General features: G+C 37.6%; 2 protein-coding genes across 2 annotated transcripts in view; both read right to left on the bottom strand.

The window, feature by feature from the left end:
- LOC117302912 (calcium/calmodulin-dependent protein kinase type 1-like) overlaps window positions 1-4,332 on the bottom strand; it is a 105,428-nt gene extending 101,096 nt beyond the window's left edge. The window contains exons 1-2 of the mRNA XM_033786895.1: window positions 3,887-4,332; window positions 2,502-2,633 (exon numbers count right to left, since the gene is read on the bottom strand). Coding sequence (XP_033642786.1) covers window positions 2,502-2,633; window positions 3,887-3,978 — 224 coding nt within the window. The 5' untranslated portion in view covers window positions 3,979-4,332. The remainder of the gene's footprint in view (window positions 1-2,501; window positions 2,634-3,886) is intronic.
- A 1,364-nt stretch (window positions 4,333-5,696) lies between these two features.
- Window positions 5,697-15,544, bottom strand: LOC117306969 (early nodulin-75-like). Its single transcript, XM_033791572.1, has 4 exons — window positions 14,849-15,544; window positions 13,126-13,297; window positions 8,087-8,322; window positions 5,697-7,488 (listed from the first exon to the last, which is right to left on the bottom strand). Exons 1-4 carry the CDS (start codon window positions 14,946-14,948, stop codon window positions 6,926-6,928), a joined length of 1,071 nt encoding a protein of 356 aa, XP_033647463.1. The 5' UTR covers window positions 14,949-15,544; the 3' UTR covers window positions 5,697-6,925.
- Window positions 15,545-15,863: the final 319 nt, after the last annotated feature.

Here is a 15,863-nt window from a genome sequence, read left to right on the forward strand (position 1 = left end):
GATCAGAATTTTTGGTAAAGACCAGAATAAAATCAAGACAAAACATACCTGCACAGTAAGGCAGTGGACACTATTGTTAATTACTCAAAATAATTATCAGCATAAGACCTCACTTGGGAACGAGTAATGGGGAGAGGTTGATAGTATAAAACATTGTGAGAAACGGCTCCCTCTGAAGTGACATAGTTTTCGAGAAAGAAGTAATTTTCCATAAATTTGATTTCGAGACCTCAAGTTTAGAATTTGAGGTCTCGAAATCAAGCATCTGAAAGCACACAACTTCGTGTGACAAGGCTGTTTTTTTCTTATCTCGCAACTCCGACGACCAATTGAGCTCAAATACATGTATTCACAGGTTTGTTATTTTATGCACTATGTTGAGATACACCAAGTGAGAAGACTGGATTTTGACAATTACCAATTAGTGTCCACTGTCTTTAACTGTTTATTTAAAAAAAAAAAAAAAACTTTTAAGAAAAGATTTGTGTCATTTGAGGTAGAAGTACACTGCACTGTACAATGTAGGTCATTTTTCAATCTGAAAGTCAACACTTGAACACTAACACAACTTCAAAAGACCACCAGACTTGAGTTTACTGGCCACCAAATGCTAATTACTGGCCTCATCGAGCCTGGGATACATTGTAAAATTCGAAACTTGACGAACACTCGTAGGGCCTACAGATTGTCAATGTACAACAACATGCCTCACTGGTGATATGATAAAAAGATAGGTGAAGAAGACAGTGTCCTTCAATAACTGCTCGAATGTTTTTTAAATTACACAAACAAGTTTGCACAAAAGAGCCTGAATGCCTGTTTTGCTGGGTTTTTACCTTATTCCAGATTGATCTGTTGACAGAATGAGATTTAAAGGTTTTGTCCACTGGCACATGGTTAGTGCTGTTTGTCATGTGTACTGTGGATTTAAATTGCACAAAGTGACTCTTGAAGAGAATTGAAGGCCAGAGAGTGGCTTTCTTAGGTAGTCCTTCATCTTTGAACTGGGCACTCTGAGAAGATTATCTCACAGACATCTGATCAAACTTATTGCTTGTTGGATTGACTGATACTCAATCAGAATGTCATTATTTAGAAACTGTTCACTGCTGTATCATTCTGCTAACAACCAATAATGACAATTGTATGCAAGTAGCCAACAAAATGAGAGGCCATCCTCTTTATATACAATTTGTAATGTATTTTCTCTTGCCTACAATTATGTCATCTATTTTCTTGAAAACACACACTTGGTGAACATTTGCTGTAACTTCATAAGACAAATTTAGGGCCCACATGTACGTTACTCTTCAAAAAGTGAGGGTGATTCACATTTGTACACAAATGTATCTAGCTTTCCAAACAATGTAACTTTTGTAAGAATTGATGCATTATAGGCCCTACATACATTGTGTATCTGTGTCACTTAGTATTGGAAAATGACCCCTTTAATTTCCTTGAGCCTTTTTATGTACAGCAAGTCTCTTTTTTAAACCACGGTGCAATGTTTCTCAATAATGTTGGCCTACATTTGTACATAGAAACTGTATGTAAATTCCATCTATTGTTGTGTTCTACATGTACATGTACATGTAATGTATATGACCTTCATGCTTATGTGCTGTGAAGTTATTGTTACAGGGAAGGTACACGTTTGGTAATTACTCAAAACAAATATTAACTTAAAAACTGACTTGGTATTGAGAATTAGAGAGCTGTTGATAGTATAAAACATTGTGGGAAATGACTCCCTCTGAAATAAGGTAGTTTTTGAGAAAGAGGTATTTCTCACTAAAATATTAAAAGACTTCTAGCTAGAAGTCTTTTATTCCTATCTGAAAGCACACAAATTCGTTCAACAAGGGTGTTTTTTCTTTAATCATTTTCTCGTTACTTCGATGACCAATTGAGCCAAAACTTTCACAGGTTTGTTATTTTATGCTTCTGATGGGATACACCAAGTGAGAAGACTAGTCTTTGCCAATTACCAAACATGTACCTTCCCTTTAAATATGATGTAAATAATTGCTTCCAGGATAAAGAATAACCCTAACCCTGGATGTAAATGTTGGTGGAGTATTGCATGGAGCAATCTCAGTGCTTCCCAAGAACTCCCCAGGAGGAGGGGGGGGGGGGGGGTAGCCACACCACAGGCAACTTCCATGGCATTCCAAATCCATGACCTCATTCAATAGCAATCACATCATGTCTACCACTGAGTGTGCCAAGTTCAAATCCAACATAATTACATCTCAGCAGGTACCGATATTTAATATAAAAATTACAATTTTGACAAGTTCTGCTGGTATGGTTCACCAAAGATATTCCAATTGCAGGCAAAGTAGAGATTATGAGGTTTGATATTCATGGACTAATGTGTCTTACCACTATCAGCCAATTTATTGGTTTTTAAGTTCACTAAAATGTAATGTTTTAGCGATAAAGGAACTCAAATTAAAACTAGATTATTCTTTAGGTCTCCACTCAAATCACAATCTTACTTCTTCAAGACCAAGACTTCATTCTCCAGGGTGTCCTCCTTGCCTTTCAATGCTCTTCTGTCAATGCATTTTATGGCAACACATTCCCTGGTAATCCGGTCCTCAGCAATCTTCACCTCTGAGAATGCACCCCTGAATCAATGATAGAAAAGGTATTCATGAGTTACAAATGTAGAGTATTGAACAGTAGTACCCCACTAGGTCAGAAGGATTCTGCACTAGTATGCACAGAAGATTCAGCTTCATTAGTCGTCAGGTTTGTGAAAGAAAGAAAGAAAAAAAAGGTGAAATGGAAAGGAGTAATGTTTTTCAGAGAGTTGTGTAATACGTTGTATGCTAAAAAAAATAGTTTTCGAAAATTATTTTGGTGCGATTGTTTTACCAATTTCTCAAAAACTACAGCACCTCAGCCTTTAGATAATATTTTAAGAGGAGCTTTCGGCCTAGTTGAGGCCTATTTACAGTGAAATTGTATGGTGGACAATGTTGGTTTGGGCATGGAGGTAGATTGTTTGGGTATACAAACAAATTCACCCAAACCAAAAGGTGAGAGTAATCAGGCCACCAATAAATATATCAATCGACTGGGGGGGGGGGGGGGGGGGGGGGTGAACGACAAGGCTTTTTTAACTGTCCTAAATTGTGTACTAGTGCAACCACATAATTATTGACTATTTATTATGAATTAAATGCATTGTATGTTGATAATACATTCATTGTAAATCAATTATCCACCTGTGGTTTATGTAAAAAGCTTGTTTTGGAAAGGGCAAGGCATTACATTTACTGTTTACTGTTTTAAAGCTGGCCACGTGTGTTAGGGGCCTACTGTTTGATGGCTGCAATAGACCGATTCATTAATTCATTAATTAACAATACTATTATATGATTTTAACTATTCCAACAAAGCCTTTTTTGATTCCCTTTTTGTGTTTGAATGCAAGAGTTGCAGAATAGTGCAACTTTGAAGTAGTGCAATTCGTTTCTCAATTCTGCTACTCAACGTTGCACAATAATGTAACGTTGCCTTGTCTGCACTTTGCGCGGACTGATAATGCACTAGTGATTAGAATAGTACCAAGTCAATCATTAATTTATTAATGTTTGAGCGTAACCAACGACAGGAAACTTTTTTCTCAGCATGATTAAGCCTGATGTAAATACAGACTGTGAGTAAACTGCATAGCTTCTGTCACCGGTGCGCAGCTTGCACAATCTTGCGGTAAACGGGAATCAAAGTTGGGGACCGAAAACATATGAGGGTCGATAACGTATGACGCTACGATACTTCTAGAAACTAGGCTCACAGGGGAGCCTTATACTTATAGTTTCTAGAAGTATGGAGGAAGGATCATTGGCATTTTGCAAACATTGAATTTACTTACGTTCCTATCACCTCTTTGACTTCATATTTATCTTCCAAACGTGGTCTGCTTTCCCTTCCACGTTTCTCTCGGTGAAATAAGGTGAGGGGCATCTCAGCAGCGAGTGTTGGCAGCAGAAACAGTGACAGTTGCAGGTAAAGGATCCAAGAGGTGCAGCAACAACAACAGGATAAAGTTACTCCAGTAAATTGTGGGCTTCGCCAAACTACAGCTGTGACAAAATGACACCGACAGTGAATTTACTGTATTGAAGCATTTGCCATGTGTCTAGTCTGTGTGTGTTGTTGATGATGACGACAACTCAAATGCTAACCAATATTCCTGGTGTAAATACCGCCGCTCTGGAGAACGTCTGCTCGTGGATCGATGTCGTCCGTGAAAAAAACAACAAGTGAAATGCGTATGTAAAAATACGTCCCGTACTCTCGACTGTTGTTGTTGTATCTGGATCTAGGACGGATGTGTACAGCAAGTAACCCAAATTATACCAATTGTAGCCCAATTATATAACGTAGCAATGCAGGTCTTAGCTCGTTTACGCGCCTAATTGGGCTTGAAAGTAGAACGTTATTTTTGGAAAAGGGTCACTCGCAAAAAAATGATAACAGATTCGATCATAATTTTGGTGGGGATGTAATAAATGTGATGTAAATATTTTTAAGTAGTACTTTAAGTTAGAAACTTAAATTTAATGTTTTTAGAATTAAGTACATTAGTTCGATTTACAATATAAAAAAATTAAGCAAGAAATGTATGTCCTATAGACTATGGAACATAGATGAATTAAAGAACGAAAACATTAACACCCAGTTCTGAAATGATCCTGGCTGATTGGAAAAACTATTCACAAGAGGTCGCTCTTCAAAAAACAGGGTCAGTGTGGCAGCTTGAAGTTTTATATTGCCAAGTATTATGTTTGTCTAGACTGATGACCCCCAAAGTCCACCTACCCACACCTCAACACCACCGCTCGTAGGTGTGAAGTAACATACTTTGTCCATACTTTTACTTTCACTTATTTCTAATGAAAACAAAGGTTAATAGTGTTAGGAATTTTTTTTCAGACTGTGGGAAGTACAGTGAAAGTCACTTGGGCCAATTTGACGAGGTACTGAGTTCCAGAGGGTTTTTGAGAAGGAACGATCCCAGCCTTCTTACTTTTGTTTTGAAAATCCATGGGAGTCGTACAGACCAAAACTACTTAACGGAGCCTATTAACTATACGTATACGTATATCTTCTCCAGAAGACGATCAGAGCATACTGATCGAAACGTCGAGTTAATCCAACGGTTCTTTTCAGAACCACCCCAACTCATTGAGAGATTGTTATTACATGGTGTTACCGCAAACTTTTCTATATTTATACGTATACATTCAACTGGAGGATATGTTTTTAGATGGAACCAAGATTTTCGTTTGGTTGATGGAGATCGCATAAAAAAAACTTTAAAAAACATTCGAGACCGAAAAAAAAAAAATCATTTTAGTTTTTACATGGGCTATAAAACTTAAATGTATGTTATGGGTTCATTCGATTGAGACTAAAAGATAAGAGGCAATGACTACTTGACTTGTTTAAGAACTCTTTGGGTCATGTTCAGTCTAAGTCGCAGCAAAGATACCATAACCTTTATAGTATCGTTGGTCATAGAGCTCATAGCAACTTTTATAATAGATTTTAATTGTACGTTGCCAATAGAGGGCGCTATATAAGATAAGTGGTGGTCATGATACTCTACAATGTCTAGACCAACTGCAATTTTATGTACATGTAACGTCTAAAATGAAAGTGACAAAAGAGAGAAGAAGTAGGGGAAAGACAATGATAATTTTAATATTTTTAATTTGATCCGGAAAAATTAGAGGGGAAAAAAACCTATGAGGCGACCAAAAACAGTAAACCAACGTGTGCAAGAGAACTCCTGAATACAAATTAAATTACAAAAATGGACAAGGAATGAAAACATTAATGTCATTAGCTGTGGCGGCAAGTCCATGATGAAGTGACAGAAACGAAATAAAACTAACGAAGGTTTAAATAAAACAAACATTAGCATTAGAAAAAGGTCACAAAGGTTCAATATTGCATCTTTCTAAAAAAAAAAAAAAAAAAAAAAAATGATTAGCAGAGCGCCAACGTCCCGTTATGAAGTAGAATACTTGTCTAGGTAGGTCTCTAGGGGTCCACTTTGTAAACAAAATACAAGCTGAACAACCTCAAGGATTGTGATGCAAATATTACCCCTTAAGTTCAAAATGTTTTTTTTTGTACAACATTAAAAGTTATCAAATATTACATCTATCTTTAAACTGGAATTAATCATAGAAAACTGACAAAATTTAGCCTATCTTTGCTAGTTTCTCTTGAAATAGTCTTAATTGTTACAAAACCTTTTATAGGCCTACTTTACATAAAATAAAGCACGAATGCACTTATAAATGACCGCAAAATATTGTCCAAAAAGGTAGGCTCATTATACTCCGACGTAAGTTGAACTTAATTATTACTGTCTCACTATTATACAACCAAACTCTTTAAATATTCTTTACAGTTCCAATTACTTGAATCTTTTCTTCACCGTATGCTTACTCAAAATTATATAACTTGCCCATTAATAGTGAAATACTTGACCCTGTCAATTGCAGCGATTCGTAGATAATAACAAAACATTGCAACCAAATAATCTTACATTTGGCCTTCACTTTATTAGTTGTTAATAACATGTTTTTAAATTTTATACAGAGCCCACTTTTTAGACCCCAACATTTTATGCTTACCACAACAATTTTGTTGCATATTATTCTCATTCTTCGATTAAATTAATACGCTTTGGCACAAAATGTTTTTCCCCCCATATTTGTTCGAGACTGAGTCTTGATGGTCCTTTTTTCCACAGCTCTGAATGCTTTTTTGAGACACATTCTTCTTACATCTTCCTTTTATGCTTTGTGGAGACACATTATTCTAAAATCTTCCTTTGATGCTTGTTGGAGCAATCTTACAACTTCCTTTGATGCTTTTTGGAGACACCTAATTCCTACATCTTCCTTGGATAGTCTTCATCCGGTGGAGGAGCAGACGGGGGTCCCGCAACTCTCCTCGAGGGTGGTGGATATGCTACACTTGGAAAATCGTGAGCGGATGAACTTTGCTTGTCTATCAGCGGTGGAGCCTGGCCTTTGGACGCTGGCCGCGGTCTTGGCGAAACTGGTGGCTGATAAGTGGGACTAGGGCGATCATCCATCATCGCAGGGCTGTGCTTGTCTTGCAGGGGTGATGCTTGCTGATGTTGCTCTGACTCCGAGGACGTAGCAGTGTATGGTGGAGGAGGTGCTGAGCATGACGGCACCATGGGTTCGCAGCGAGGGTCATAAGACTGGTTGACCGATCGGGGGACGGGGTGTGGGTAGGGCTGAGTGGGGTAATTGGGAGGGTAATTGGGAGGGTAGTCCTGGTGTGGGTATTGTGGGTACTGCCGAAGCGGGTATTGCTGTTGATGGGGAGGGTATTGCTGGTTTGGGGGATAAGACTGTGGTGGGTAACTTGATTGGGGTGGGGGTTGTTGTTGAGTAGGTGACCCTGAAGTCCTTGATCTTGGACCTGACAAAATAAGAGGAAATAAAACAAGTGAAAGTCCATCAAGTGCACTTTTAGAGACCTTTGCTGATGAGAAAACTACACACATATTATTTTGTTTATGGTAAATATAATACATTTACATCACATACAAGTACAGGAACAAAACCTACAACATTGTACATTGTTTTATTCCAATAAAGTTCTCAAACCAAAACGCTTATAGTACAAAGCCAACTATATTTACAAAGTGAAACCTAAATCTACGGTGCAATCAGTTCAGGCTCAAGAAAAAACTTCCTATAAGAGATGTTAAGTTTGCATCGGGGATGAAGAATATTATTTTTGGTTTTTACCCATGGTTTTTACATTTTACCCATAGTTGGTAAGACACTGCTCTGGAATTGCAATGGTCGTGGGTTCGAATCCCACCCGAGTAACATGCCTGTGATATTTTTTTTCACAGGACTCGGGAAAGAACTGAGTAAACAGTGCTTACACACATCGGTGTATGGGTAAAAACCAAAATTAATAAAAAACTTCCCGTTTAATTATTCATTGCATTTGAGGACACATGTACATGTTAGTATGTCTGATTTGTTCTTCTTCAAATTTTACAAACCTTCAGGCACTGGTGGGGCCGGCCTTTTCCCCCTTACTCTCATTAAAGTCGCTCTTATACCGTCCCTAGATATTAACCTAGCAGCTGATCTTGACCTTCCCCGATGAGGGCGGCCTACATGATTTCTGTTCCTGGAACAAAGGCAGCACGGGCAGCAACAACAACAGCAACACAGGATGATGCCGATGGCTACCAGAGCGACGGCACCGACGATGGCTCCTACCAATGTGCCGACGCTGTGATTTGAACAGATAAATACAGAATCGTGTTATTGTTAACAATTGAATTGAATTGAATCGAATGGTTTATTCGTCAGGTATATAAAAATACATGCAATTGCTCCATGCTACAATCTAGACAGTTTTAAAAGGGGCAATTCCTTCGTTCAGCTCCGTTGAGTTCTTACCACTTTAAACAATTTTTCTTCTCGTAGCCCCCCCCCCCCCCCCCCCCGTACCAGGAGTGGCTTTAATCCTTATTTGGGGCGAACTTTGGAAGATAGTCTGTATGTTCTAAGCATGAGCATTATTTTAGAACAATATGGGTTTTCCCAGAGCACACAGACTTTATAGGCCAGAATTTACCCGGACTCCGGGTCTATGGGGCCTGACCCGTTGCCGTGTCGTCAGACAATGAAGTCTATGCTCTATAAATGGTCAGACTGACACCCAGAAAGTGATTAAAATGGAATTTTAATTGGGATTCTGTGTCATTTTGACGATTACCCAGGGTACTTTTGTCACAGATATCGGGTCATAATGAACTAGAAATGGACCCGACACTGGGTCAATTATTACCAGAGAGTTATTTATATCAACAACCACCCCATAAAAAAAAGGGGGGGGGGTTCTTGAATATATTGTTGACCTGTGAATGTGTTTCTCGTCGGGAAGTGAATTACTCATTGCTTGGTTCCGCTGTAGACTATGATAAACGAAAAGATTTCATCAATCGAAGGCACAGGGTTCGTTATCGTCATAGCTCCTACCACCATGACTCAACAAACTATATGATCGTATAGTTCCATTCTGTCTAATTGCATGTCAGATTTAGTCACACTTTTTGCAGAGAATACATCTGTGTTGACTAATATGTGCAACAACATTTTGGTTTTCAATTTCCACAATATAACACCTCAGGAACTTGAGCCTAATGGCCTGGACCATTATTTTTGTTGGCCAGTGTGATCCGGAATCTCACGTGATCAAGAAATGGGTCAAACTGACACAGAAACCCAGCTGAAAAAAAAAATATGTTAACCAGTTTTAGGAACAGTCTGACCCAGAGTTAAGTCAAAACCGGGTCAATTCTAACCATACAGGTTATCTTCAAGTGCGCTTTAAAAAAACTACTTCTGCAAAAATGATTACCGGCATATTTCATACATTTTTCATTTAAGGATCACAGACTTAGTGTACAGTTTATTATTATATATTGGAAGATTTTGAGGCCGTGATTTGCATATAGGCGTTGTTCTAAACTTGTGACAAAAAAGATTCCAGTTGAACACCGTTGTCGCGTAGTGCGGACTTGTCCAACAGAACTTCTTTCGCGTAGTGCGGACTTGGTCAACAGAACTTCTTTGTAATCACTGAGTCGTTTAGTCATAGGATGATATTCTATTTTAAAGCATTTTTTTTGCGCAAAATAGAAAAAGCCTGTGTTGGGCCTATCGATGTACATAAACGTGTTCGTGATTAAGTGAATCATCATTATTGATGCCTTTATTACACCCTGACTATTATAAGAAGCCAGCTGTTGTGTTGTAAGCCAAACTTACTTGACCAGAGGGCGTGCGTGAAAGCCTGTTATTTACAGCTCAATATTGAACAAGTCAAAGAGGTAAAGAGAAAACAACTTAATTTTGGTTTTTACCCATACACAACGATGTGTGTTAGCACTGTATACTCAGTACTTCCCACGAGTCCTGTGAATAAATATCACAAGCATGTTACTCGGGTGGGATTCGAACCCACGACCCTTGCAATTCTAGAGCAGTGTCTTACCAACCTGACTACCGAGGTGCCCGGTAGCTAGAATCCTATGTTTTGGCAGCGGGTACCGCAAATATAAGAGATGTTAAATAAGTCCTGTGAAAAAATATCACAGGCATGTTACTCGGGTGGGAAACATCTTCATATATTTTTCTTGACAATAAGTATAAAAAATACTAATGTTCCTTTTGCACACATGCCCATTTACACTATAAAACATGCCTGAGTATCGACCTGGAATCTAGGTCCCATGGGCCTGAACCATTTCCAGGTCAATATGACCCGGAATCAGCGTCAAACTGACCCAAACTGTGCGAATCTGACGTAGATGATTTAAAATCCCATTGCAATCTGTTTCCGGCTGGGTCTGACCATGGATCAGGTCTCCTTGACCCGTAAAACAGGTCATTTCTGACCAGTGAGTTCATAGAGTGCAGATGCCTATAGTGACACTGACCTGTGTGATTATGGACTTAATAATAATCTTTGAGGAAATGATTGTCCTATGATTATTACTAGAGTTCTATTTTGGTGTCAGGACATGTATTTTCGTCTTTTTAAGACGCTAGATTATGGAGAACAAGCACTGTTTATAATATGTCCTCATTTAAAATCCAACATTTTTGACGATTGTAAAACACCGGCAACTTTTTGCGTAATGTGATGCACTTGTCATACATGCCGTCTATGAAAAAATTCAATCTTAATCACAGGGTTTTTAACAACTTGTTCTCTTGGTTAAAAAAAAGTATTTCGTTTAGATATTAAGTCCTATACGACATGACATCGTCATCAAAACGTTAAGACAATCCAAGTTGACTCAATTTTATTGAACAAAGTGTATGAACCAAAATGCCCTCACACCAAGAAGAAAGGCGTTATACCACGCGCGGACTTTACCAAATCTAAACGGAAACAACAACATACCGTGTCAAATTAAATTACTTTGTGCTTTTCTGAGCGAGTGCGGCTTCTCCCAGCATAGACACGACACAATACCTTTAATATCCGACTTCCACAAGTGAGTCCAGGGGATCCCTGACTAAATCCGGAAGTGGGGAGAGGGGTTGGGGAGAGCGGAGAGGGAACTGCATAAGATTAACCATATTTATAACCGAGTTTGAACGTTTTTTTTTAAAGACACATGGACACTATTGTTAATTGTCAAAGACCAGTCTTCTCACTTGGTGTATCGAAAAAATATGCATACAATAACAAACCTGTGAAAATTTGAGCTCAATTGGTCGTCGAAGTTGCGAGATAATAATGAAAGAAAAACACCCTTGTCACACGAAGTGTGTCAGTGTCTTGATTGCAAGACCTTGAAATCAAGTTCGTGGAAAATACTTCTTTCTCGAATCTACATTACTTCAGAGGGAGGCGTTTCACACAATGTTTTATGCCATCAACCTCTCCCCATTACTCGTCACCAAGTAAGGTTTTAAGCGGATAATTAATTTGAGTAATTACCAACAGTGTCCGCTGCCGTTAATTATGTTAATCCAAGGGTCCGAGCTCTTCCACGCTTCCCTTTCGTATTGAATGGCCTTCTTTGGCCTTTTTGTCAGTCAAATTTAATTTAAAGATAATGAGGATGGAAGTAAATAAATCAATTGAGTGCATTGTGTGCCCGGAAGAATGGGTGTGGGCTCTAACAGAGGGACGTAAGCAATAAAATCTGACATAAAGTGTTGCATTGTTGTTATATTGTTGTGTCTTATAAAGTTATCACTGAAGACATGTGTTCAATTTCTACACGAAATTTAACCAATCAAACTTTTACGCCCAGATACCAAGAAACAATATTGTGTATATTAATTCCTTACTAATCTTCTCCGCATGTACCTTAATTTTTTTTCTTTTTTTTATCTGGCACACGACGGTAAAGGTTTACATTAAAGGCAGTGGACACTATTGGTAATTGTCAAATACCAGTCTTCTCACTTGGTGTATCTCATCGTATGAAATAACAAACCTGTGAACATTTGAGCTCAATCGGTCATCGAAGTTGCGAGATAGTAATGAAAGAAAAACACCCTTGTCGCACAAAGTTGTGTGCGTTTAGATGGTTGATTTCGAGACCTCAAGTTCTAAAAATGTCGGTCTCGAAATCAAAATTCATGGAATTTCGGTCTCGAAATCAAATTCATGGAAAATTACTTCTTTCTTGAAAACTATGGCACTTCAGAGGGAGCCATTTCTCACAATGTTTTATACTATCAACCTCTCCCCATTACTCGTTACCAAGTCAGGTTTTATGCTAATAATTATTTTGAGTAATTACCGATAGTGTCCACTGCCTTTAAAAGTACTTATGTATTACTATATACAAACCGCTTATTTAGTGCTTGTAAATCGTTGTTTGTTTTGCCAGGTACAGACATTGTTTCAGAATAGAAACAAACTTTTGCAAATCAACCAGTCCCAAACGTAAGATCTCGCGCGTATAATTAAAGGCAGTGGAAACTATTGGTAATTGTCAAAGACTAGCCTTCACAGTTGGTGTATCTCAACATATGCATAAAATAACAAACCTGTGAAAATTTGAGCTCAATCGGTCATCGAACTTGCGAGATAATAATGAAAGAAAAAAAACACCATTGTCACACGTAGTTGTGTGCGTTTAGATGGTTGATTTCGAGACCTCAAGTTCTAAACCTGAGGTCTCGAAAGCAAATTCGTGGAAAATGTCTTCTTTCTCGAAAACTATGGCACTTCAGAGGGAGCCGTTTCTCACCATGTTTCGTACCATCAACCTCTCCCAATTACTTGTCACCAAGAAAGGTTTTATGCTAATAAATATTTTGAGTAATTACCAATAGTGTCCACTGCCTTTAACCGTTAAGTCCGGTTCATACTTCCTCTGAATGCGAATGCAACACGAATGTTGACGTCACGGGGCTGCTCTTACAGCGAATGTTTCGCATGAATTCAGCACAAGTCAACTGATGCGAATTACTCGTTATTTTGTCGATCTAGTGACGTCACCCGCATTTACAGAAAGTATGAACCGGGCTTTATACATGTTTAAATACATACACGTACTTTAAAGATCCAATGTCGAGGTCGCCGGGCCTGTCGTCACAGCAGTACTTGTTGGTAGGTGATCCACAGCAGTAAGTGGCATCAGGATTCTCCTCGGTACTGGTGCACTGGAACCCAATGTGGTAGTTATTGTTGTCGTCAAAGTAACCCTCACAAAACTCAGGTTCAACATCTAAAACAAAGATCAAATTCAGCCAGATTATTTTCAAGTTTATTCACTGTAAAGGAATAATACAGAATTGGTAAGAAAAAACTTTAGTTATAAGATCACAGATTTACATAAAACTGATGATAATGATAGTAGAAAACATCACATGAAATATTTTTTGTCGGAAATGTCGTTGGATCAGAAATAAATAAATTAATCTAATTTCCCGTTTGGAGTTTATCGCTCAGTGGGCGTTTTAGTCTTTTTTGTTTAATTGATGTCAGGTGTGTAGTAGGTTGTTCACTATTTTCTTGTGACCCAGATGACAAACCCGTCTTAAACTTCTAGAGATTTGTCAGTTTGTATATAGTCGATTACATAAAAGGCTTACACTGCCAGCAAATGTTTTTGTGAGCAACAACTCTTTCTGTAATGTTCCTTTAAATCTGAACTCGAAATTGACCCTGATCATTACTTCTCCAATGAACCTAACAATTTCTGGGTCAGTTTGACCCGGAGTCCCTGTCAAAGTAATCGGGAATCAAATGTCTATATTTCAACCAAATTACGGGTTATTAAATTGACACAGATTCCGAGTCAAATTGACCCAGAAATGGATCAGGTCCCAAGATCCGGGTCAATTCTGATCCAAGATTTTTTTTTTGAGATGTTCAACCCTTTGTTACAATGTCAGCAACCAAGTTGTATAGCTAAACTAGTTAATAAGTTATTGTATACCCAATATTGCATTTATTTTGGAGATAAACCTCAATTAAGAATCCCCCTTTAAAAGGCTTGAAGAGCTGAGTCCACAGTTATTAGATGAACAATACCATCTGTTTCCTCAAGAACTTAAAGGTAGTGGACACTATTGGTAGTTACTCAAAATAATTATTATCATAAAACCTTTCTTGGTAACGAGTAATGGGGAGAGGTTGATGGCATAAAACATGGTGAGAAACAGCTCCGTCTGAAGTGACGTAGTTTTCGAGAAAGAGGAAATTTTCCATTGATTTCGAGACCTCAGATTTAGAATTTGAGGTCTCGAAAGCAAGCATCTGAAAGCACACAACTTCGTGTGACCATGGTGCGACAATGGTGTTTTTCTTTCATTAATATCTCGCAACTTCGACGACCGATTGAGCTCAAATTTTCACAGGCCATTACCAATAGTGTCCGTGTCTTTAAGAAGTTATAACGACTCCTTTGATAACAATTTCCACAGGTTTATAACCAAGCTCATTTCTATGATACTCCAAACCAACTGTTGCACATTTTCTTCAAAGGCAATACAAAACAGAAGAGACAGGTATACAAGCCTATAGTAAATGACACACATTATTAAAAACTTTAGTCTGGGCAAGAATAAAACTTGTCCGCATTAGTCTCAAAAGACTTAATGAAAACAACCCTGAGACATAACTTTTAATTATCCATTTAATAATTTTGATTCTGTAGTCTGAAATTGAACAGACAGATGATGTGCCAATTCTAATCATGTATTGTACTCCGTTCATTATACAGAGACAAAAACATTGCGCATTACTTTCTTGAAAGTTGACTTATAATACTCACTGGTTGATGGGACTAAGAATTCCGGTTCTTCAGCAATGCTCGTCGAAAATGCAGCAAACAGTGTCAAAACACCCCAAATTCCTCTCCATGAACCATCCATTGTACATTCCACTGGCACAGCAAAGCTTTATTCTTTGTAATCTTAAAACATAATACTAGAAAGATTCATTCCAAATTAAGACCGCCATGAGTATGTCTGCAGTGGCCGTGGTATATAGTTCATGGATTCGTAGGTTCGAAGCTATAGAAAAAAACACCTGCGGAGGAATACTCAGCAATGTTTCCGTGACGTCAGTAGGGGAAAAGGTAGCCTGGGTTAAGCAAGCTCCATGCCAATGAACTACCTCTTCCAAACAGCCTAGCTAATTTGGAAAAGGAAAGGGTATGGTCCAGGCAAGACTTTTTGGGGTGAGTCTACATAAGCCAAGCAATGAGTAATACTCGTGTGTCATAAACTATAGCAGAACTGAATTGTATGGCAATACAGCAGTCTGTTCCTAATTGAACAGTTCCTCTAACGTCATCTCGGAGACATAAAGCCATTTAAAACAGTTTGGCATAGTTATTGGTGATCTTTATTCATTGCATATTCGTGTATTAATTGCATATTCTAAAACTTTAACTTCTTCATGCGCTTTGAGCACCTTTTTAGGTGGATACATGCGCAATATAAATTGTCCTTATTATTATTATTATTATTATTATTATTATTATTATTATTATTATTATTATTATTATTATTATTATTATTATTATTATTATTATTATTATTATTATTATTATTATTATTATTATTATTATTATTATTATTATTATTATTATTATTATTATTATTATTATTATTATTATTATTATTATTATTATTATTATTATTATTATTATTATTATTATTAATTTCTTTATTATAACGCCTTATTTATCTTAATTTGTTCTAGCTATAGTGAAGTGATTAAGTTCACTTTTCTGAGAGTCATTGCCTTCACAACCAGAATCAATAAGTGGAATTAGTGTCAGT

The sequence above is a fragment of the Asterias rubens genome, chromosome 2 (assembly GCF_902459465.1).
Source record: "Asterias rubens chromosome 2, eAstRub1.3, whole genome shotgun sequence".
NCBI classification, from domain to species: domain Eukaryota; kingdom Metazoa; phylum Echinodermata; class Asteroidea; order Forcipulatida; family Asteriidae; genus Asterias; species Asterias rubens.

Coding starts and splice junctions, on each gene's coding strand:
- LOC117306969 (XM_033791572.1), bottom strand. CDS start 14,948: ATGGATGGTTCATGGAGAGGAATTTGGGGTGTTTTGACACTGTTTGCT. Junction 13,298..14,848: donor ATTCTTAGTCCCATCAACCA/GTGAGTATTATA, acceptor TCTTTGTTTTAG/ATGTTGAACCTGAGTTTTGT. Junction 8,323..13,125: donor CTCGACATTGGATCTTTAAA/GTACGTGTATGT, acceptor TTCAAATCACAG/CGTCGGCACATTGGTAGGAG.